Source organism: Sciurus carolinensis, chromosome 9 (assembly GCF_902686445.1).
Source record: "Sciurus carolinensis chromosome 9, mSciCar1.2, whole genome shotgun sequence".
In the NCBI taxonomy this organism is placed as follows: domain Eukaryota; kingdom Metazoa; phylum Chordata; class Mammalia; order Rodentia; family Sciuridae; genus Sciurus; species Sciurus carolinensis.
In genome coordinates, this window is record NC_062221.1 from 42,564,012 (window position 1) to 42,589,948 (window position 25,937).

Below are 25,937 nucleotides of genomic sequence, written 5' to 3' on the forward strand. Positions count from 1 at the left end.
AAAGAGGTTTGACATCTAAAAAATATATTTTTTTAAAATTTGAAAATAATTGTAGTGATGTTAAACTTTGAGAGTGATGAAAGTCTTGTTTTGGTTTTAAATCATTTAAATTAAATGCAATGAAAAGTGGTCTGAGTGCTTCTTTTTACTTTGTTTTGTGGGAAATTGTGCTGGGAATGTGGATCTATTGTGCACAAAGGATGTTGGCTTTATGCTGGAACCACCAGGCAGGTTGAGTTGAGAAACAATTAGCTCAGTCAGCAAGCCTTTGAATCTGATTAAGCCAGGAAGTGGTCACTCCCCAGGACAGGGCAGAAGGGAATCAAGGCAACCACTCCAAAACAAGGAATGGTTTTTCACTCTCTCTCTCAGAAGTAAACCAGTATTAGAAAAGATTGGGTCTAATTTATATCAAGGATTATATGACAACATTCCACCTCTGGTGAAACGAATCTTATCTTGTTTCCAAGTGGATCAACAGTCCCCATGTGTCTTGGCTACTGTCTCTAAGAAACTTCTGTTTATTGGAGTCTGTCATATGCTCATGTTTTGGTAACAAAATATCTTTGAGACCAAAGACCCAAGTCACAGAGCAAAATGAAGGCCCTATACCAGACTGCTGGTCGGACTCTCATCACTCTGGGGAGTCTCAGCATCTTCTCTGGAGTTATTGCTTTTTTCCCTGTCTTTTCTTACAAGCTCTGGTTCACTGGATGGAGTGTCCATATTGCTTGTCCCATCTGGAATGGAGCTTTGGTAGGAGCATATTTTATTAAATATTTTGAGAGAATAAAGGGAGGTGGGAGGGAAAGGACAAACAGAATAATATGTCGTTTAACATTTTTCTAACAATACAAAGAAGTCACAATTCTACAGAAAAGCAGAATTCGCCTTAGTACATGGATTTCTATTAGTTTTATTTTAAATAGAGGAATTTTGTTTTTATATTGTTTTATTATGTATAGATGTATATCATGTGAATTATAATGAAAGGTTCAAGAAATTCTTAAAAAGTTAATTTTATTTTAATCTTCTTATCTTGATATTCTGAGAAATTAAAACGCATCTTTTTCAAATTCAATTTACAGATTAGGAAAAGGCATAAGCCATCATACAATTCAAAAATGTAGAATAAAGTAAAATAATTTTCAAATTAATGCTTTCCTTAGAAATACTAAGGTAGGCCTACAAGACCCCAAAATATCCAAACCCAAAAACTCTGTTCTCCTGACTTTTTCTTTGCATTCAACTGTTTGAACTGAAAATAATTCAAGAAGTGGGGTTTTGGGGGCTTGGCTGTAGCTCAGTGGTAGAGCACTTGTCTAGCACATGTGAGGCACTGGGTTCCATCCTCAGCACCACATAAAAAAGAAATAAATAAAATAAATGTATTGTGTTCATCTACGACTAAAAAACATGTTTTAAGAAAAGAAGTGGGGTGTTGAACTTTACTGATTTCATATTTTTCTGGGAAAGTACACATGCACCTAGTCAAGGGTCTGCACTAAGTAGATGCTCATTGAACAATCTCACAGATAAATCGGTCCCTGAGCCACAAAATGAGCACACCTGTCCTTGGGAGGAAAGGGCTTCCATGGCAGCATGACTTAACAGGAGTGGTGAGGGTCCCTGTCTTAACAAATCCTTCTCTCCTTACTTCCCATGAGAAATCTTCTCATTATCAAATATTCTTATTTCCCACCAGATATTGGAGAATTCCATTCTGAAGTTGTTTTGATCTTCAGGAAATTTCTATTAAAATATAGCTACTTTTGGGTGGGCTAACATCTTAAATCTTCAAATAATTGACTAGGATGCCACCTAAAAGCATAACCCCTAGAAATGTAATACTGAACTTATTTATGAAATAAATATTTATTGAGGAACTACAGCGTTCTTGGGATTCAATGGAAGATACTACCAAGTCTTCATCTTAAATAGGAACTCTGCCTTTAATGGTGTGTGGACAGAGGAAACAGTGGGTGGGAGGGAAATTGAAGTCGTTGAGTGATGTTTTTCTTTCTTCTTTTCTTTTTAAATACATTTTTTTAGATCTACCTCCCTCAACTAGACCTTCCCTTCCTTTCCCCGACACCTACCCCAAACCACACTTTCATTCAAAGAGATGTTTACTGAACTTTTGCTAAATACAGCAATGACAATTACATTTATTCAAGCAGCAAATATTTTTGTTGGTGATCCAGAGTTAGAAAAATACTTTACATCAGGACCTGGAATATACGTAAATATACTTGCATCTTCCTCTCTGGATGAATATCTATATACTCATATCAATATGTATAACAAAACTGTCACAAAATAATACTTTGTCCTTTAGATGAAATGTATTCTGGTATTTTCTATTCCACTTAACTATTTTATTTTACATTTCTTCCCCTTTTGTGTGTGGTACTAGGGATTGAATCTGGAGATACTATACCACTGAGCTACATCCCCAGCCCTTTTTATTTTTTGCATTTTGAGACAGGGTCTCCCTAATTTGCCCAGGCTGGCCTCAAACTTGTATCCTACTGCCTCAGCCTCCCAAGCTGCTGGGATTACAGGTGTGGACCACCACACCCAGCTCCATTTAATTATTTTAGGATTCCCATCCCACAGCCGATCCCCTAAATTTAACAAAACCACCAATGTAGTCCAACCTTCCATCCTTTTCTTATAGTTCTTTGCCTATTCCTGAAGAGTCTCTTGTGATAGATTCAACAAATATTGGTAGATTCTGATGAAGATTATAAACACTGAATGTAGACCGGTTCAGGGTCAAACGTCTCTTTTACCGATAGGCCCAGGGAAATAATATGAAGTGTCTCCAGCAGGCAGCTAGTTGGTGGCTGTTCGATTTCAGGAGCAGCAGCCTGAAGAGGTACAGTGAGAGACATTAATGTTGGTACGTGATCAAACACAGGACCCTCTGTCGGCCACTTCCTCCTTACCTTGACCTGTAATAAGGAGAATTTCACAGGTGAGAGGAAGGCCTGTGGGAAACTGTCTAACCCCAAGGTGTTCCATGAGAAGCAACACAAATTGAACAGTGTGTCATGAAGAGCTGTGCCAATTTTAAAGCTCTACTCAAATGCTAGTTAATACCATGCCTTTCGCTTGTGCCCTGCTCTTTGTCCAAACTCTTTGTTCTTAATCCCTAGCCACCCGCCTCACTGTCCTATCCTGTTTCCTGATGACCTGCTGAGTCTCCCACCCTCACCTCCTGGACCTCATCACACACCACTCACTCTTTTCTTCTTTTCCTTCTCTCTCTCTCTCTCTGGAACTGGAGATTGAACCCAGGGGGGTACTCTACCACTGAGCTACATCTCAGACCTTTTTATTTTTATTGTGAGTTAGGGTCTCAATAAATTGCCAGGAATTTGCAATCCTCCTGCCTCAACTTCCAGGATAGCTCGGATTACAGATGTGCACCACTGTACCTGGTTTATTGTTTGTTTTTCCCCTCCCTGACAAATGAATCAATACTTACAAGATAGGGGGTATATATATGTGTATATATATATATATATATATATAATATATATTATTTTAGGATATATATATCTATGTATATTACCATATATATATATACTATATATATACCATATATATATACTATATATATATATCTGTATGTATATTACCATATATATATATATATACTCTATCTCTAGAACCTGAAAACCTGGGTTTTCAATCCATATTATTTGATTACTACTGTTGAGTAAGTGCATGAATCCTATGCCCTCCATTCTGGTGGTACAGAATATCTTTCACAGTCAATCTCTGACTAGGTTGCAAGGACTGAAGTTCAAGCCGGTATTTATACTAAGGCAGGAAAAAAATCCTCATGAGAAGAAATGCAAAGAAAATGCTCACTCTTTCAATGATGTCTAAATCTGGAACAAGGTGATTTTCCCCACTTCTGAATTTTCCTGTTGAGCCACAGTTCTATCTGATCAGGGTCAACTTCAAAAGTTCTCTGCCTCACCCCACAACCTCCCTTGCCAATCACTTAACTTGCCTCCAAAGCATGTCTTCCTCTGGTGAAAAGATAATTTGTATAATTCAGTCACATTGACATTTCCTTTTGCTAATGACTCCATATTTCTTTTGAAACTATATGGTAGATTTTTGCATGTGATACAGTACCCAGTATTTGTTCAACACCTTTTATTCAAGACTTTCTAAGTACTCCACAAACATTGGCCTTCAGACTCTAACTCCATTCTGACAGCCACATGACACGTACTTTTCCCAGAATTTCTGAGCTAGGTTATTTAAAGGCATCGGCAGCTGGTAAATATACAGAGAGGAGATCTTAGTGCCTTAAGGACTGAGCCCTCGCTAATCCTGGACAATGTGGCTTGCAGCTGAAGCTCTGCCGAAGAGACTGAAGTACGGTGACTTTGATCGCAGGACCCAGTGATTTGGCCAAGTGGAAAGTGCACTCAGAACACTGCTGAGAAGCAGGAATTGGGGAGAAAGCTCAGGGCTGCGCTTAGTCACACAGACCTCGGTTTCCTCAACGGTCAAAGGAGGGGCTTGATTCCCCATGGCTCCTGTCTCTTACATCTTCAACAAGTGCAACTCCCAACTTCTGGGTGGTGTCAAAGAAATGCCAGAGCTGAACAACAGATAAAGAAATAAAAACAGTATTTTAAAAAATACTATTGAGATAGAGAAAAAGAGACCTCAGTATAGAACTGGGTTCAATTCCTAATATAGTATGGACAAATGGGAATTTGTAGCCCCAAATCAGGGTAAGGATCAGTGGATAGAAAATGATCAAGAGGAAACATGGGTGATAAAGGGAATTCTGGCTAAAATGACCTATCTGGATCCTGCTGCAGGTGAACAGACACCACCTGGGGGAGGGTGGAGGATGAGGAAGCCATCAGATTTTGCGTGAGGCTGGGGTTTTCTTGCCAAACCGACTTGGCAGAGTTTTTGTTAAAACAGGATTTTATAAGGAAGGGCACAGGGGCCAAGGAGAAGGTTCAGGAGCCTGACTAAAGTTCAGTCAAGCAAAGAATCTTTGTCAGTGGTCAATTTTCCACTAAGATAGCCTAAGCTTCTTTTCAGTCAGCATGTCTAACTACTAATTAATCATCTTGTCACCAAAACCAATTCTTTCTTCTCCTACTTCTCTTTCATTGTCTTGGAAACACAGTTTCAAACCCTGGAGTGATTTTCGACTCAATACTTTCCTCTAAATTAGCTCCTCTTAAACTGTAATGGACATACAAATCACTAGAGGATTGTGTGGAGATTCAGATTCTGATTCAAAAGGGTTGTGTGAGGCCTGAGGGTTTGCAAGTCTAAGGAGTTCCAGGGATGTCCACACTGCTGGTCCCAGGAAGGCACTTGGGCAGCAATGTCCAAAACTAGCCCAGTTCCAGCCCTACTCCAGTTAGCTGCCCTGTGGCCTTGATTTTTCCTCTGAGGCATATTCCTATACATTCCTTCTCCCTGTGACTATTTCCCACCCCTTATCACTTCCTACTGCTACTCAGATGTGGTATCTAGATAACTTCAATAACCAAACTGTGCCAATCCATCCTTTAGTGGATTATAAACCCAATCTATTGAAGAGCTAACAGCATTTACAACAAATAGAATAGAACAGAGAATAGTAGAGTGTATCGTATAGAGTAAAGGTTAAGTGCTATTTTTGTTAGATATAAAAAGATTTATAAGTAGGTCATGGTACAATATATTACTGTGAGCAGAGTTAAAAAAAAAAAAAAAAAAGAAAGAAAGAAAAAGAAAGCCTGAAGAACCGGGGTCCTGCAGAGGCCTCTGGACCTCGCTGCATTCTAACAGGCATGCATGCTGCATCTGGCTCATCTTTCTAAACCTTTCTGGAAGTCAAGCTAGCTCTTTCTTCAACATCCTCTGGCATTGCTTTATTATCCTCAAACAAAATCCGGACACACTACCCTGACTTTTGAGGTCTCCCTACCCTGGTGTCACATGACTTCGAACCCTGATCTTCTCTTCTCCACAGGGAGTGGGCCTGGGCTCCTCCCTCCCTGTTCCTTAAGCAGGATGCCACTCCCTTACCTGCCCACATGCTGCTCCCATGGCCAGGACTGCCTGCCCTCCCTCTGTCACCTCCAGAGATCATGGGTGTCCTTCAAACTTGCTTCACATCCTGCTGCCTCTGCTGCCTTCATCATTGATTTTTTTCCCCCTGAAAGTGGTAACTTATCACCCAGGCTCTTTGGTGTAGAAAGCACCCATTCCTCTTGCCTAATTTTCTGGACATTCTTATGTGTGCATTATTTTCATACCTGGGCTGTAAATTCTAATGAGAGTTGGAATTGTGACTTATGCAACTATGATTCAGTGGTCTTACTCATTTTATCTAGCCTCCCTGTACTTCATTTGAAAAGTGGAGAGAATATGTCTGATAGGATCATTATGAGGATTAAGCAAGTTAACCCTTGTCAAGTTGTTTAGCATAGTGTCTGCTATATATTAAGCACTCTGTGAATGATAATTATCATTATTTTATCTGCATTGGACCCATCTCATCCGTGTTTATAGTAGACCACAATAGATGCTTAAGTGAGTAAATTATCCCATATTAATATGATGCCTTTAAAAGTTTCTATTTTTGTTGTGACTGCTCCCAACTTCCTTCAATTCATCTGCTTCTGGGAACTGCATCCTTTACTTAAGCAATTTAAAGATTTAGTGGGAGGACTCACGATTACCATGCAATCAAAATGTTAGCAGCAATGGTTGCAAAACCTTAGTAATATTGGTGGAAGTGCCCTGAAAGTAAGTCAATGGCGTGTCAAGAACAGCCCAGGGAGGATGTGCTTTCCCCGCTCACTGCCACCCACCCTGTCCACTCGGTCCTTCCCCATTCTTGCACCGCTCAGCCCGATTTTTCATCTCCCAGACATTCTCTCTCTCGCCTCTCCCTTGACTTGTCTTGCCTACTATCAAGTCTTATCAAATCTCTTCCTTTTTTTTTTTTTCATTTCCCCCCATGCCTATCTAAAAAGAAAATTTGCATAAAAGAAATGGAAGAAAGAAAAGGGGACAGCTGTGACTCCTGGGGGAGAATACCGGGCAAGGCTCTCCCTGGAGGGGGTCAGTGACGATGGGAGTGCTCTGCTCTTGAGTCACCATGACATCCACCATCCCACTCGCAGGGTGGATTTAACTGCATTCATACTCAACTGACTCCATGAAAAATCTTTTTCAAAGTTTTGTGTAAACAAAGCAAAATTCAAGCTGGCAGCTATCACAGACGGTAACAGGCAACTGTACCTCTGCAGCATTTTTCAACCTTTGAAGGGAAAGAAACAGTTCATGCCAAAGTAATTAAGGCAACCTGGAATCTAAGCATCTGATAATGTCAGTTATCTTCTCCTAGTTAAGCCAGCAGAGGGGGGTGAGCCCAGCTCCTTTGCTTTTATCTTGCTTCCACATTTCTCTCTCTGATTAATGGCACTGGAGTGATGTGTCAATTGAGGGCCAGGCCTCTGAAAGCTTAGCCTTACCCCAGGCTTGCCCCCCGGCATCAGTTACAGTTGCTCTTATTAATTCTCCTGTTTTGTACTATTTATGCCGGCTCCATCTCCATAGGGTCCCTTGGAAACTTTCCTTTTGCAGAATCAAGCCAGGAAGCTCTTCTGACTACAGATGGTTCTGTTTTTATCCAGGAGAGTTATATGGTATGGCTGTGCCAAGTCTGGAATTTCAGGCCCAGCTAAATGAGAAGTTTTGTGAGAGTGAATATGTGTGTGTGGTGTGTGTGTGTGTATGTGTGTGTGTTTCACTCTCTCTGATCTCTAAATCCAACATTCAAAATACAATATGCCAGAAAATTAAAAAGCTAAGTCTCAAAATGATAACTATGTCAAAGCTACAAAAGCTGCGCACCACAAAGTCATATTGGTAAAAATGCTGATTTCCCCCCTTGAACTTGTCAGTTCCATATGTATAGTCATGTTTACTTCTCTGTAAAAACCAAAATTTTCCTGGGCACAGTGGTGCATGCCTGTAATCCCACTGGCTCAGAAGACTGAGGCAGGAGGATTGCAAGTTCAAAGTCAGCCTCAGTAAAAGCAAGGTGCTAAGCAACTTGGTGAGACCCTGTCTGTAAATAAAATACAAAATAGGGCTGGGGATGTGGTTCAGTGGACAAGTGCTCTGGAGTTCAAACCCTGGTACCCTCCTCCCCCCAAAAAAACCCCAAATTTTGCTATTTTTACATCTTTTCACATTCAACATCTTATTTTGGGCACATTTCTTCCTGGTTTTCTCTCTTGACCTCAAAGCATTCCTTGGTCAAAGCCAAATGATTTATATGGACTGGGAATAAGCAATTCGTAATCTCAATGAGCACAAAAGTCTCCTGCATCAGACCTGGTGCTGAATCAAAGATGAGCTCAGAGATTTTTTTTTCTTTCGTTATCTATTGCTCAATTCTGGTGGCCACATTCTCTCCTTTCTTAACCATGTCCCTTCTGTACATTGGGCCTTTCTCCCTCAATGGCAATTAGAAAGAAAAACTCTCTTTTGAAAAGCTGAACACAACTGCACCCAGAACAATAAACGCCACATCACATATTCATTCCAGTGGTGGTCATCTTTGTCATTGGAGAAAGAGAGATCATGTATTTGTATCCCATCAGCAGGCCGAGGCCTCAGAATCTCGAAAAAAACAAGTGGTTTAAAGAGAATGTCACTGCTGGGAGGGATTTCAGGGCTCTGTGACAGGTCTCCACTCTGGGCCTACCCATGTGCAATTTTAGCAATTTGTGAGAAAGATGATGAAAAAGAGCCAATTATTCAAAATAAAACATATGGCCAGGGGTATAAAACCAAGCTTTTACTACAGTGACACAGTATCGGAGATTTTAACTGTGATGGCAAAGGCAAGACAGAGAATCAAAAAGCGAGCTGGTGTGAATCATGCCTTTATGACACTAATGGCTTATTTTCTTCATTGTCATCCCAGTTTCTGCCTCAGATGAAGAGGAGATCAGAGCCATAAATCCATTTAGCCATTTGCTGTTCCTTCTAGTTGGTGATAAAGTTGTCAAACTGTGAGACAGATTGAACGCTTTCCAGGGGTACCTTCTATTGTGGATGTTACTTGTCCAATGTTCTTTTCACAGGCTATCACAGCTGGAGTGCTTGTACTGTTGGCTTACAAAGAGTGGACCCAGAGATACCTGGTAAATACGTAGACGCTAAGTAGGACAGCAGAGTGGGCTTGAAGGTCAGGACACCACCAATTTAGGATGGAACGTAGAGAATACGATTTCCACTTATAAAGGAATTTGATCTAATTATGGCCTTGCTATGATGGATTTCGGCAATAAACTTTATGCTTTAAATTAATATTTTTTTAAATATGATTTCTACTCCAAACAATTTCTACAATGCCCTGTGATTATTACTGTCTTTGGGGGAGGATAGAGTCAATTGATGTTAGAGCTCCTGAATTTCATTTTGAAAGATTAGAGCTACAGGCACCCCTGCTTTTAATAATTTTTAATTTGTCTTGGTTTGTGTGTGTGTGTGTGTGTGTGTGTATGTGTGTGTGTGTGTGATGCCACGGATTGAATTTAGAGTTTCTCTCATGCTAGGCAAATGCTCTACCACCAAGCCATACCCTCTGCCCTAAAAATAATGTTCTTTTTAGTGTCAGTTTCTGAATTGGAGGTCTCCTCATCTCTGTGTTACCTCTCTGAAAAAGGATAAAAAAAAATCAGTATCTTGCCGTTCAACAGCGTAGAGCCAGGTAATCCCAGTGTGTTAGAAAGACTACCTTATCCAATTATAGACTTTATTCCTATGGCTAAGGATGTGCTTTTCAAACATTAATGTATGTGTGAATCAGTGGGAGATCTGGTTAAAGTGCAGACTCTGATTCCATAGATCTGGGTAAAGGCTGAGAGTCTTACTTTTCTGACAGGTTTACCAAGGATGTCAATGCTGTTGGATTGTGGATCATACTCCAAGTAGCAAGTTCCTAGAGAAGGGATTCTATTTTCTCAACTTTGTTTTTCTCATCCCAGACTGGTTCTATTTTTTTCTTTTTTCTTTTTTTTTCTTTTGAAACCAAGGATTGACCCAGGGGTGTTTAACCACTGAGTCACATTCCCAGCCCTTTTTGTATTTTTATCTTGAGACAGAGCCTTGCTAAATTGCTGAGGCTGGCTTTGAATTCACCATCCTCTTGCCTCAATCTCCCAAACTGCTGGGATTACAGACGTGCCCTACCACACCTGGCTCCCCGGTTCTCTATGCATGATAGGAGATAAATGAATGTTTGTTGAATTGAATTGATTTCATTTTTGCCTCAGTTGACTGACATGTTTCTCTCCCAAAGTGTAGATTGGAGGCAAAATGTGAGAGCCTAAAGAGAAAGTTGAAATTGGATGTGGTGGCACATACTTGTAATCCCAACTACTGGGGAAGCCGAAGCAGAAGGAAGGATCACAAGTTCAAGGCCAACGTCAGCAACTTAGTGAGGCTTGTCTCAAGATAAAATATATTTTAGAAAGAGGATTAGGTAGAGTGCCCCTGGGTTCATTCGTCACTACCAAAGGAAAAACACAAAACAAAACAAAACAAAACAAAACAAAATTGTGATGCAAGTCTCCCTCCTTTTCCAGTAGGAGAGATTAATACCTAGTAACTCCCTCTTCAGGCTGCTAAGAAATTTTTGAAATAGCTTGTCCTCATATTAACACTTTGTTTTTGTTTTATTTTCAGTGGGAAGCTAGCTTCACCTTTGTGATTCTGAGCATTATGGGATGTCCACTTCATTTTGCAATAGCCTTGGAATCTGCTCTCCTTGGCCCATATTGCTTCTACTCATTTTCAGGGATCGCAGGGACCAATTATCTTGGTTACGCCATTGCCTTTCCTTTTCCGTATGCAAAATTCCCATCGGTTTGCGTGGACCCCCTTCACTATGAAGAGTACCACCTGACGCTTCAAGCCCTTGATCTGTGTCTGAGCTTTGCTCTGCTCTGTGCATCTCTGATGGTGTTCATCAAACTTTCTGCAAGACTAATCCAGCATGGACACATAAATGTAAGTTTCAGCAAAGGGGAAGCTGGTGTTTATATTCAATCCTGAATGGTAAAACAAATGGTCAGATATAGAAATACTTAATCTCTCCTTTGCCAGCATATACTATAGAACCACGTTATCCAGTGTCTGGCACATGATAGGTGCTCAATAATTATTTTTGAGTAAATAAATGGAAATATGTTGGTGTAATACTAAGAGTACAGCTATAAGTAGTACTAGCCAATTTTTGCCTCAACCTATATTAAATAATTGTTCCTGAAAACAAGATATGGGTACACACTTTACTACTTTTATTTTACATAGTACTGAAAATTCCAGCCAAAGCAATTAGGCAAGAAAAAGAAAAAGAAAAATAGTCATCCAATCAGAAAAGAAGAAGCAAAGTTGTCTGTTTGAAGATAATGTGATATTATTGTGCAAAACATTAAAGACTCCACCAAAAAACTGTTCGAGTTAATAAACAAAGGCAATATACTTACGGAATACAATATAAACATACAAAAATCAATTGCTTTAAAGAGTAGGCATGGGTCCACTATATGACCCAGCCATGCCATTCCTCAGTATTTTCTTAAAGAATTAAAGTCATCACACTCTAGTGATCCATGCATACTTCATGTTTATAGCAGCACAATTCACAATAGCCAAACTATGGAACCAGCATACAAGTGTCCATCAATGGATGAACAGATAAAGAAATGCGGTATATACACACAGTGGAATTTTATTCAGTCATAAAGAAAAACAAAATTATGTCATTTGGAGAAAAGTGGATGGAACTTGAGACCCTTAAGCGAAATAAACCAAAGTCAGAAGGTCAAGATTTGAAGGTTTTCTCTCACATGTGAAAGTTAGAGAGGAAAAAGAAAAGAAGGGTGTGTGTTTGTGGAGAGTGGGGTGATGGCATGAAAAGCAAAGGGAGATCATAGAATAGAGGAAGGGGACAAGCAGGAAGGGAAAAGTCTTGGGAGGGATATTGGCCAAGTTATAGTGCTACATTGGGTGCTTGTACTAACATGTAATAACAAATCCCACCATTCTGTACAACCATAATGCACCAATAAAAAAGAAAAAAAATCAGTTGCTTTATTCTTTGGTGGTGCTAAAGATTAAAACCCCAAACCCTGATCATGCTAGGCAAGTGCTCTACCCCTGAGCAATGTCCTTAGCCCAAATTATATTTTTAGACTCAGACAGCAGGCAATCCAAAAAGAAAAGCAACCCCATTTATAGAAGCATCAATAAGGATAAATTCAACAAAGGATGTAAAATATCTGTATGCTGAAAAATATAAAACACTGGTGGAAGAAATTGAAGACACAAATGGAAAGATATCTCATATTGATGGAATAGAGGAATTAATATTGCTAAAATGTTCATTCTGCTCAAAGCAAACTGTAGATTCACTGCAATCCTATCAAAATTCCAATGGCATTTTGCCCAGAAATAGAAAAAGCAATCCTAAAATTCATATAGATCCATGAAAGACCATGGAGAGCTAAAGTAATGAGAAAGAACAAAGGTAGAATCATCACACTTCTGATTTTGAACTGTTTTACAAAGCTACAGGTATTGAAATACTGTGGTTCTGTCAAAAACAGCCAACAGACCAAGGAAACAGAAATGAACATACATACATGGCCAACTAACATTTGATAAGAGTACTAGGAACACCCAATGGGAAAGTATAGTCTCTTCAACAAATGGTGTTGAGAAAACTGGACAGCCATAAGCAACAGAATGAAATTGAGCCCTTATCTTACAACATGCACAAAAATTAACTTGAAAAGGATTAAAGACTTAAACGTAAGACCAGAAGCTATAAAACTATTAGAAGAGAACATAGAGAAAAAGCTCTTTAACATTGACCTAGGTAATGATTCTTCCAATAACCACACTAAAAGCTCAATCAACAAAAGCAAAGCTGAGCAAGTGAGACTACATCAAACTGAAAAGCTGTTACAGAGCAAAAGAAACAGTCAACAAAATGAAAAGGCAGCCTGTAGAATGGGAGAAAATATTTACAAAGCATATATCTGATAAGGAGATAATATCCAAAACATGTAAGGAACTCGTGCAACTTAATAACAACCAAACCAACCAAACAAGAAAATGACCATGGTCCAACAATCCCACTTGTGGGTATATATTTGAAGGAAATAAAAGCATGTAGAAAGTATATCTGCATTCTAATGTTCATTGCAGCTTTGTTCATAATAGCCAAGACATGGAAACAACCAGTATGAATTGATAAAGAAAATGTGTTGTATATAAGCAGTGAAATGTTACTCATTCTTAAAAAAGAATGGAATTCTGCCATTTACAACAACATGATGAAACTCGAATCATGGTAAGTGAATTAAATCAGACACAAAAAGACAAATACTGTATGACCTCACTTTTATGTGGAATCTGAACGAATCAAACTCGCAGAAATAGCGAGTTGCATGATTTTTGCCAGGGATTGGAAGTTGGGGGAAATGGAGAGATTTTGGTCAGACCAAAAACTTTCAGTGATAAGATGAGTAAGTAGGGGATCTAATGTCCAACATTGTGACTATAGCTAACAATCCCATATTGTATACATGAAATTTGGCAAGAGTAAATCTTAATTCTCAAAACATACACACAAACACACACACACACATTGACCTTGTGAGGTGATAGATGTGTAATCTAACTTGATTTCAAATCACCACACAGTATACCTCACATTAGTAAAATACAATTTTCCTTGTCATTTATTCCTCAAGAAACTGGAAAAAAAATAAAGTAAGGCACATTGAACTTTTTTTAAGCAATGAAGATTCATCCCCTTATTTGTTCTAAGTTTAAGGGATCATAAGAAAAAAAATTTCCCCCAGAATATTGTATGTTAAGATAAACTAACCTTGAATTTTAAACCTAAACTTTTACATGATGCTTTGCCATGTTATTTTGCAGTTTACAATGTTGAATTAAAGCCAATAGTTTGCCTTCTTTTATCCAATTAAATTTTACACTATAAAATTTCTGATAGAGGGCTGGGGATACAGATCCCTAATACAGCATTTGCCTGGCATGTATGAGGCCCAGGGTTCAATCCCCAGCACCTTACAGACATAAATACTAAGAATTTTGTGTGGAAATTGATTATAGCAACATCCTTAATGTTTTAAAATAATAGTGAAATACAGATACCTTAATTTAGCTCTATTCCATAAACTTCAAAATGTATATATACTCTGTGGCTAGATGATGCATTGAAGAAATTCTGTCCTTGAACCCCATAGAGAGGTTTATGTACCCAAACATCAAGTTTATCTTTCTTTTTCCAGGAGTGCTAACAGCACACTAATGGTATGGTCACAACAGAGTGGTCACTCTATGTTGGTGTGTTTCCAATTTTATAGGTAATATACTGAGTCTAAAGAGCTTACACAACCTGCCCCAAGTCCCACAGCTAAGAAGTAATAGGAACAGATTCGGAACCCAGAGCTACTTCTCCTGATCAGGCCAGGTTCATCCTGGTCCTCTTTGTCATCTGCCCTGCAACCTCTTCCCTTCTGCTAGCCCTGACCCTTGGGAAAACTGAAGCAGTATCTCTGTTGGAACAGCACAAGTGACTTGTGATTCTGAATTCTTAGGACTGTTGTGGATGCTGATCCTTTGTGGGTTGAACAGCTTCCTTTAGATGTTTCCCATTGCAAACCCTTGTGCTGGCTTTGTGATTCAGATCAGTATCATATTAGCATAAAGTGAATTGGGGCAATGTTAGCCAGTGTTTTTCCAGGTCAATCCTATCCACCTCAGTCAGCAAAGCTGGAATATAAGAACTTGGCACCCTTCATGCCTTTTGTGGTCGATCCTGTCCTCTTCAACTACTTAAGTCTGCAAAGGAAATCCTGTACATTCTTAGGAACAGAGTTGATTTTATAAGGAAGACCTGCCAAGAATTGAAACAAGCCAACCAAAATTGCCTCCCCCATTGTACTACCAGGGAATCTGGAAGTTTAGTATTTGAGATCGTCCCCTAGGGTGAACATCTCACACTTTCTAGAACGCTTTGCTAAAAGGTATATATGCCTAGGAGAACCACGCATTGAAGTATTGGTAGTCATAAGCCCCCAACATGGGATAGTTTACTAGACATCTGGTTGTCACCTTATGCATGACACTAACACCTATGCTTAACAGGGGATGGCGGCAGGAAGAAAGGAAGGAGAAATATAACTACATATACATACATATATATGCAGAACCTGGTAAATCAGGTCCAGAGACTGAACAAGGAGTCCAGTTGAAGTGATTGGGAAAACAGAAGATGAACTGATAAGAGATGAGTGGGGATCATAGGCAAATTTCTCCAACTTGGAAATTCTGCCTTTGCAAATATTGCTCAGGACAACTTGGTGTGTGACTTCTCAACCAGGTATATGGCCCAACACAACTGTAATGTATTTCTCAAAGTAGACCAACGACATCAGAATCACCCATGTTCTTGTTAGACCAGATTTTTGGGTCCCACCAGAGGTTTACTATGTCGGACACTCTGGGGATGGAGGCACAGAAGGTAGATTTTTAAAAATTGGTTCTTTTTAGGTATACAGGACAGTAGAATTCATTTTGACCTAATTATTTTTAACACACACCTGGATAAATACTGAATGTCATGGAAATTTAAGAATCAGAATTATACTTCTTTTTCTTAAAAAGTTATCTTCCTTATGTAAGATTCTTTTAGTGTCACTTATAGACAGAGTCTCAGTTTCCCTGGCTGCATAAAATGCAACACTAATTTGGGCAAAAGTTCTAGATAAATTTAATAAGCAGAGTTTCCTTGGTGAGCCTTTTTTGGATGACTTGACATGGCTTAATCTATAATGGCGACAGATCATGTTTCATTAGTGAGGATGAATGGCTGACATAATAAGACATGATGTTCTCTATTAATAAATACACCCCTGCCCTGAGTCCATGGGGTATACACACAGTCTAAGCTAACCTTTGCTACCAGGTAGAAATCTCAGCTATCTTGGGCACAATTTCCAGCAGCGAAATAAGTGTACCATTTATCAAAATATCAGAAAATCCACACCTTCTTAGATTCTAACGATAATCAACCCACATACGGCTAGGTTGTAAGACTCCCCATATACTAAAGGTGATAAGCAAATATTTTTAAAAACTTAAACTATAATAAATATTCTAAAGCATGCTGCTGCTTCACCTCCCTTCTCTCTCTCACTGACAATGCTTTTAAATTTTTCATTTTTAGGACTAGGGTGGTAGCTCAGTGGTAGAGCTCTTACCTAAAATGTCCTGGGTTCAATTCCCAACACCACAAAAACAAAACAAAACAAAAAACCACTTTAAATCTATTTTAAAAAATTGCATTTTAAGTGTCGCTCTGAAAATGAATATCCTTTGATGAAATCATAGCATGTATATTAGGAAATTCAAGTGTCATAAGATTTGTAAAAAAGAAAAAAGTAATAGTTGAAGGAAAGATTTGGGGAAATGGTATTTTTGTGTTGTAATGAATTATAGAGCAGAGTCCATTTTGTAAGATCCATATGTAACCATCAATATTATGATGAAAAATATTCACTTCTAAGAGGTTTTTTCCTCTGTAAGTTCAAAAACATGTCTCCAGAATGAATCAAGCACCCCCTAAGGAATCAGCACAGCTACTATTTCTTTGCTGCCTGTGCTTTAGTAGAATCAAGGTCATCTTGTTACAGGTCACACAGTGAAAGGTGTGCCACTGTTCAGTCGATTGGTCCCCAACCCAAACCACAGTGAGAATGCCTGAAAGAGATGAGAAGGATTTGATGACTTTGATAAGCACAAAGGTGTGTGCCAGCCCTCCAACTGTCAGGGGGCTCCCAGGAAGGAGAGGGGCCAGGGGAAAGACTCAGGGCCACCTGCTAAAGAAGGTCAGTGCAGGATTCCAAAGAGACCTGTGGGCTCCAGGACTCAGCAGAGGGCCAAACAAACACAACATGGAAACAAAAACACAAAGCACGGCCAAAACTGTCCACGTTCTTAGTTCTGTAATGATAAAGTAACGGGAAAAGAAAGAATGGGGACAGCAGATACACTGTGGCTGTACCCTGCAGCTACTCTGCTCCTCCTACATGGAATGCCTCCTTTTATTTTCCTTTCATTATTTGTTGTTGTGTTTTGTAGTTTTATTTTTGGTTTTTTTTTTTTTTTTTAATGGGAAGGAAAATATTTTTCCCTTTGTCATGTGATGCAGTGGTTTGACTTCTTTCAATGAATTGAGAGATGTTCCAAATGTTTTGTTCCCATAAAAGATGTAAGTAAGGCCTTTAAATGTAATTTTAAAACATGTGGGCAAATACTGATCAGTAGACAACCCTGTCGCTCCAAACAGAAGACAAATTAGCAGCAGGCTGGCCCCAGATCCTCCAGTGGACTTCTGCTGCATCATTAACAGGATGTTAAATAGACTTTAAAACAAATTCATCTCTGATTTTTGTCCTAAAGTTCTAGTGAGGCCTCAGGTGGGGCCATAGTAGATTTTTCTGATATTTCTTGGAACTACGCCCCCTGGGTGGATCCGAGAAGGACTCATGGAATTATAGAACAGGACAGTAAGAATCCATCATATTTCTTTCTCATAAATTCTATTATGTGGTCTCCTCAAATTTGTTACTAAAGCAATCAGAATATAGAAGAAATAATCACAAATGCAGGGCATTGCTTCTTGTTTCCTCTTTATTTCCTCTGCAATAGCAGTGATATGGAGCTGGGTCATAGCAGTCATTAAGTGCTGCCTTCTAGGTGGCTGCTATTCGTCAGTCCTTTACCCCCTTTGCCACTCATAACTCTCCAAAGCTCATTATGCCCATTTCACAGATGGAGCCATTGAGATAGCCATGTCATGCCAACGATTCGGTCTCAGGTCTTGCAGAGTGTGGGGAGGAGGCTCTTGGCCAGTGAGTCTCATCACCTCTGGGGATGTATCACCAGGCTCACTGACTCTGGGCTACCTCATAGAGTCATGTTTCTCTCGATTCTCTTGGACAGTCTTTCTCATGCTTCTCACAGTCAAAAATTAACCTTCATGTGTTAGAAATGGAAGCTATTTTTCCAGTATATTTGCATTCCACTGAATCAGTTGGACCACACCAAGGGCGATAGCAACTGACTGCGAGAGGAAATGAGACTGAAGTGTTTGTTGTAACATATTTAAATAAGTTAGATAGAGAGAGTGGTGGGTGGGGAGAGGCTGGTATCCTGAGAACTGCTTTTTGTCAATTTTTACCTTATAAATTATCATGAGCTTCAACATATTCCTTCTGATGTGTAGTCAATTTCATCTTTTAATACCAGATATCCTAGTACACTTGTTTTTTTCTTGCTTCCTAATCATAATCTAAAATGTTATTATTAATGAACGGATGTTGAACAGATAGTATATATATTTTTTTAAAATAAGGAATATGTTTGAAAAAAGAACAAATTTTTGTTTTGTTTTGTTACTGGAGATTGATCCCAGAGGCATATACCACTGAGCCACATCCCCAGCCCTTTTTCTTTTTTTCTTTTGAGACAGCGTCTCACAAAGTTGCTTGGGGCCTCGCTAAATTGCTGAGGCTGACCTGGAACTTGTGATCCTCTTGCCTCAGCCTCCTGAGTTGTGGGATTACTGGTGTAATCCAAATTTTTGTTTTATAAGGGAGCAGAATTGTGAGGAAAAAACAGAAGCCTCCATTCTCTATAATTACAAGAAAATTGCAAAGAAATTTGCTCGTATGATGAAAGTTTCTGAATGATTATAATAGGGCTAATATAGGAGTACAATACCATTTAGAAGGTAACAATGTTGATTTGATATTTTAAACTTTTTTAATTAAAGAGGAGAATATGTTATGGCTACTACTGGATGCTTGGGTTCACTCCCCATGTGAGTGGCAGGAGAAAAATAGAGGAAGTAATTAGGGTGAAAACCAGCAGTGTGGGCATGAGGAACGCACAGGGATGCTCCTCTGGAGACTGACCTGCAGACCCCACAGGGATGGTGCATGGGCAGGCAGCAGTTCATCCCCACTCACATCCCTCCAGCAGGGCTTGGAAAACCTCACCTCTAAGACGCAGCTTGGGCCAGACAGCCTCCAAGGACCTTTCCAGATCTCAGTCTGTGAATTTGAAATAAAATTTCCTTCCATTTGAGAAGATTAGCATTCAGAGGGGAAGACTACAGAAGTAGGTGCTAAAGGAGATGTTGAAAGCATGGAATGACTGACTTCACCTGTCCAAAGCCAGGCTGCCGTGTCCTTGGGGACACGCCCTCGCTGCATTACTGTTGGATGCAATGTGCGCTGGGAGTATTGCAGATGTGAGGTAGCATCCCACTCAGTGGCGATTCCCAGACCCGCTGAAGCACTTCAGAGCAGCTTGCCCAATATTCAATCTGACATACCATACTACCCAGAATTATCTTGTTGGCTATCTTTGAAAACAACAACTTTCCATTATATCATTGAAAGGTATGGGATTTAGTTGCAAATAATATTGCTTTTAAATGTTTTTTTCTCTCTTACATCATATAATAAACCTGGTATCATAACTGAAAAGGAAAGCTGCCCCTTAAAGCCATGAATTACAAAGTGCTGGACCACAAGCAGTGCCTCTTTGACGAGAGCATCTTCTGCTCCCTGGAATGTGAATTTCTCCTGCGATAGGTGAAGGAGTACGCACCCAAAGCTCTCAATTCAATACCCACTACTCATACTCACTTCTCAACATTTGCTGAGCATATACTATATGCCACATATCATGCATATGATCTTTAGATAGCCAATCCCAATGAACCCTCTTCCTTCTGCATCTTATTTGACCTCTCCACAGCCTTTGAACTGTTGACCACTTTCTGCATGGAATCCCCTCCCACTTTGACTTCCATGTACCACTCTTTGATTCTCCTCTTCTTCCATGTCTCTTCAGTCTCCTCTGAGAGCTCCTTTTACTCTACTCACCTCTTAAAAGCTGGTGGCCTCAGTTATCCTCTTTGGGCTGATGCTTCATGTATCCATATCTGTGACTGAGTTCCTTCTCCTGCTCTCACGAGCCTTACATCTGTCTACTTTCTGAACACTTCCAGGTGTCCTGCAAACATATACAGTACTCAAGATGTTCATGAGAAAACCGATCATCTGTTCCTCAACAACTGCTCCTCTTCCTGCATCTCTAGCTCAGTTCCCAGCATTCATGACCAGTCAGAGACCTGGAGTCATCCTAGACTCCCCACACCTTCCTCAGTCACCAAATCTGACAATTGCAACTCTGAAGGACCACTCGACAGTGTCCACCTCCCTCTGTACTGACTGTGATGGCTCTGGCTCTGCCCTCCTTGCTTTACTCAGACTTCTTTGTCACCAGTCTTGTCTGTCAAGAAGCGTTCTTCACAAAGGAAGGAAGGAAGAAAGGAAAGGAATGGAAGGAAGGAAGGAAATCCCAAGAGTAAAGCTTTTGCAAAAGCCAAAGAAGAAGTGTCCTCCAAATAGGTTCTAGAATGAGCTCTCTCAAGTTCAAATCGGCCCTTATTACTCCCTGACTAAATCCCTTTTGGACTTCACACTCAGGATGCAGCCGAACCTCCTTCCAGTGACATTCAGATGTATCCAGCTCCTCTCCTAGACTGTGAGTTCCTCCAAAGCAGGGACTGTCTATGTTACTTCCTCTATGTGACCTTTTTCCTTTCCACCATCTCTGAACAAAGGAGACCATTTTTTCCTCTGTGTCTACGTGGCATTCTGTGAAGGACCCCCAAACTGCAATCTTACCATTTTCTGGTGTGTTGCTTCCAGATAGATTCTAAACCTTTCCAGGGTGAAGACCATGACAATTCAATTCTGATTCTCACTCCCAGCATAAGATCTGATATTTAAAAACTATAATATCTTGCTAACTTCATTAAATGAGCTAATGCTTCTCTATTGTTTTTTTTTTTTTTTTTTTCAATCTGGCCCTTCAATTTCTCTAAAAAAATTGAGAACTCAGAGGTCTTATAAATAATACAGTTGGCCTACTTTGTTCATGGTTCCAAAAATCTAAGATTCAACCAACCTAATATCAAAACATTTGGAAAAAAATTACAGATGTACAATGGCATTTTATATCAGGGGCTTGAGCATCCAAAGACTTTGGTGTCCAAGGGGAGTCCTGGAATCCATCCCAAGACACCAAGGGACAACAGTATATTGAAAACTTCAGAAAAATGTCTAAGCAAGATTTAATGACAAAGATTTTCATCAATTCAGCATTACATAACTGAAAGCCAAGGCCTTCGCATTTCACAACTCTCGGGCCATCAATTTCCTTAAAGTCTTTGTAAATGGCACCACAACAATATGAAGGATGGCCCCTAGAGTTATACAATATGACGCTCTTCTGGTTGGTCAGGAAACCTTGGCTTAATACTAACAAGCTGAGCTGTTCACATCCTCCATTTTCAGGACCTCCATTTTCTCATCTATAAAACAACATGAACTAGATCATTCTGTGGTTTAAAACCCTTTTCATACTAATAAAAAAAATCTCACAAAACTCCTTCAGTATTGAAAAATAAATAGTATAATAAACAAATTCACCAAATAATAATAATAATATTAATGTCATTTTATTATGGTTTAAATTTGTTTTTAAAGATTATATTACAAAGTTTAATTTAATATAATCTTTATAATCACCATAATATCATCGAGCAAGTTTTTACTTTTCCCATTTGACAAAGTGGCATTCTACTTTATTAATGTTAAATCTAGTGCTTAAGAAAACATGATTTTTGGACAAATTTTATAAGTGACATATATTGTTTTTGTCTAGAGCCCAAAGTAGACTAAAATTTAGAATATTTAACTATGTGTTTTACTCACATCAACTGAAGTTTCTTATGTAATTTAAAGTTTGATTAAATATTTATATTAGAAATTTTTAATAAATAAACAAATAAGGGCTGGGCATGATGTTGAATGCCCATAATCCCAGCTTCTCGGGAGATTGAGGCAGGAGAATTATGAGTTTGAAGACAGACAGGGCAACATAGCAAGACCCTATTCCAAATAACTAAATAAATAGGAATAGGAGAGAAAATATTGAGTTAATATTTGTGAGCTCTTCTATGCAAATAACATATTTTGACATTGCTAGACTTCACTGAATGAAAAATTAAACCGTACATGATCTTCGATATTTTTTTTTCTTTTGAACACAGTAATATAGGCTACATTCTGACTTACTGCACGGGAATGCTGAGCAGATGAATGCAACTTAGGGACCTGGTGAAGACAATCTTGAGGCATGTTAGCAAAATTATCATCAGTTTCATGCTTCTCGTTACTGGGATTTCAACAACAGTGTTCTTTACACCATGTGTTTTCCCAAAGACAATTGTGGTTCTATAAATTAAGTGATGTCAACAATTAAAATTAATTTAAAACAGTCATAGCACAAAGCTATGTTCAGATGAGAGATAAACCAACACTCCCCAGATAATTTTAATCAAAAGGGAAAACAAACTATTTTATTGTGAATGTTTTAAAAGGAATTGAAGTAGACATTCTAAAGTTTTTTCAAAAATAATTTTAATATATATTTTTATTTTAGTTGTCAATGGATCTTTAATTTAATTTATTTATTTATATGCAGTGCTGAAGATGAAACCCAGGGCCTCACACATGCCAAGCAAGCTCTGCCACGGAGCCACAATCCCAGCCCCAACATCCTAAAGCTTTTTAAATGATGCAATAGCTTCTTTGTGAAGGTCTTCCCAGTCTCCCAGGAATATGGGACTTCCACCAGTTAGGAAGTGCTGATCAGGTGCTCTCGGAGGACCCTTGCAGAGCAGATGCTCTGTGTTCTAGAGAACTGGCTTTGCTCTCCAGCAGCAGGGATTCCTACAGACCCAGGGTGGAGTACAGTGCTACCTAGCTGGTTATTATTTTCATGGGAGGCAGACCTAGTGGGAGATGCATGGGGATAGAGGAATATAATATTTACTATTTGGGACAATCCCAACAAATTTCATTTTCTGAGTACCTACTATGTACCAGGTACTATTTTCAGGACCAGGGGTTGGCAAACTATAGTCCATGAGCCAAAAGGGCAAACTGCCTCTTTTTATATGAACCTAAAGCTAAGAATAATTTTTATTTATATTTTCAAATGGTTGGGAAAAAATCCAAATTTCATGACACTTGAAAATTATATCATACTCAAATTCCAGTGTCCATAAATAAAGTCCTACTGGAACAGAGCCATGCTCCCTTGTTTACACATTGTCTGTGGCTACGCTCACACTGCAATGGCAGAGCTGAGTAGTTATGACAGAGATCACAGAGCCCATAAAACCTGAAATATTTATTATCTGGCCCCTTACAGAAAAATTTGCTTATCCTCTTCTAATCATTTGATGTGCATCCATAAAGAAAAACAGACAAAAAGTAGGAGGGACAGAGAATCAATAATAGTTTTAAAGCTAGTATGTTATTTATAAATACAAATATATTAGCTAGCAAATTAAAAATAAAAAGGTGCCTGAGAAAGGTGAGACCAGGAGCATGGGGGTCAAAAGAACAGTAGGTTCAATATTAAATGTCATTTTTATGTCTTCCTAGCCATAGCTAGACTCTTGCTTAAACCTATAGCAGGCATATTTCAAGTCTAAAACCAATTTGCATGTCATGGGGAATTTACTATGGTCAGAGAATACAAGAATCTCCAGGAAGGAATACAGAGAATAAGTAGATTTGAATTTCCATGCCAAGAAGCAGTGGTTTGTTGAAGAGGATCTGTTTTGCCATTGTTTTTGATACATGAAGAACCTAATACACACTTCTGAAGGGAGACAGTTTGAGGTTTAATTGTCTCCTCTGTCATTTACCATCTGAGTAACAAATCAGATAAACCTCTCTGAGCCTAAGATTCCTCACTGGTAAAATGGAGAGCACCCCTACCTCACATGTTGCAAAAATGAAATGAGATCATTTTTAGAAAGAGTCGGACACAGAGCACCGCACTGGATAGGTGCTCAAGAAATGTTGACTTCCTTCCCCTCACTTCTAATTGAATTTAAATTCTTGGTGGCCAATAAAAAATTTCAGAAAGTGCCCTTGAACTTTCTGTTAATTTTTGAAAGCCCCAAACGAATCCAAACCAGACAAAACAAAAAGCAAATTACAAAAAGCAATGTTCAACAGAGGTTCCCCACAAAAGTATGACTCTTCCTGCTTTATGCTTATGCCAGTTATTTTATTACACATATATTTCTTTTTTATACCTTCCTGACACCCCTTCCACACGACCACCGGTTTTGCTCTCTTTGTTGATTCCTCTTAAATCCTTAAGTGGCACCATGATGCCGTTATTTGAGTCATCCCTCAGTGGGCTCCTGTGACATAAAAAAGGCTAAATTAAATGTCAGAAGGGACACTCTACTTTCTTTGATAAACTGTAGATATAAACACTTCTTTCCTTATTTTTTTCTTCCTAGGGTCAAAAGAATGGACAATAAATTTGGAGCCGCGTTCCTCTGAAATTTGCCTTATTTGTGCTTATTATTTTGAAATACTTACAAAATAATTTTGATCTTTTCAAACATGTTTCCTCTGTTTTTATGAAATAAAAATTGAAGTGATTATAAAGCTTGACCCTTTTTAATTATTAACATTTTAAAATTTAGATATGATATAAAATTGAAATTATATCGTTGTCATAATAAAAATGTTAAGATCTAGGATATAAATTTGCAATGAGTGAATATTTTATTTATATTTTTTCTTGTTGCCTGTGTGGTATTTTCTTAAACCGTAATTCCACGTAACCTAAATGAAGGAAACATTTTTCTCAGCTTTTCTTCATTGCCATTACCAAAGTGACTGTAACTCTTCAAAGCACAATTAAAACACTAAATGTGATCCTACTGAGAAGGGTCTCCTGCTGGGGGGGGGGGGACACGACCCTCCCCCCTAGCCTCCTTATCTCTTGTCTTTGGTACTCATTAACAAATAGTTAGGAAGGACCTTACATACCTATTCGGTCAACTTCTCATCAAATGTCCCAGATCTATGTGCCCCTTACAGTATAATCCTTCCCAAGAGGTAGCCCCATTCAGTTACTGAGTGGCTCTAAATGTAGGAGGTTTTTCTTAGTTGGATGGGAGATCTGCTTCTTACATTCTATCTGTCTTGGTCTTTCATTGGTAGGTCTTTATAGTGTGGTGCAGTGGACTTCAAATTATAAACCCTAGACCAGCAGCCTCAGCATCATCTGGGAACTTGTAAGAACTGGAAATGGGTTAGATCTCATCAATTCATCCCAGGAAACCTTCTTACAAGTGATTCTGATGCACAATTCAGTCTGAGACACAGCGACGTAATGTGGCAGAAAATGGGGAGGGCTCTGGAATAAAAAACACCTGGATGCAGATTCCTACCCTCTATCATTTTAAGCCTGCTTCCTCCTGGTCAAATGGAGCTAGTGGGAATCATTAATTCATAGACTTGTTGAGAGAACTCAGTAATGCACATAGCAGAAAGTGCAAGACAACCTGAATACTCAAAAATAGAGTCAGATGTTATAGATGCATTTAACACCATTTATTATTGGATGTCTTTGACTATCAGTCAATATGGAGTCCACTCATTTGAGAATGGACAAGTTTAGAATAAACATTTTAGATAATGATTTAAACATAAGACTATTAAATGCCTTCATTTTACAGATGCAAAATCTGATGTCAAGAGACACTAAGTAATTTCTTCAAAGACATGTAGCTCAATGGTTGGTGTCTGGAAATCCTGCACATGCTTCCCAGTCCCTGGCTCTTCAGTTGACCCATGTTTATCTGTCAC

General features: G+C 38.9%; 1 protein-coding gene across 4 annotated transcripts; it reads left to right on the forward strand.

Moving 5' to 3' along the window:
• Positions 1-579: 579 nt before the first annotated feature.
• Positions 580-25,937, forward strand: Tmem212 (transmembrane protein 212). Of its 4 annotated transcripts, none has more exons than XM_047564583.1 (4): positions 580-756; positions 9,147-9,206; positions 10,753-11,076; positions 25,808-25,937. In XM_047564583.1, the coding sequence occupies exons 1-4, from the start codon at positions 598-600 to the stop codon at positions 25,838-25,840; spliced, it is 576 nt and encodes a 191-aa protein (XP_047420539.1). In that variant the 5' UTR covers positions 580-597; the 3' UTR covers positions 25,841-25,937. The 4 variants fall into 4 exon arrangements, with proteins under 4 accessions (XP_047420539.1, XP_047420540.1, XP_047420538.1 ...); XM_047564584.1 differs by lacking the exon at positions 25,808-25,937 and adding an exon at positions 24,578-24,731; XM_047564582.1 differs by lacking the exon at positions 25,808-25,937 and adding an exon at positions 20,189-20,785.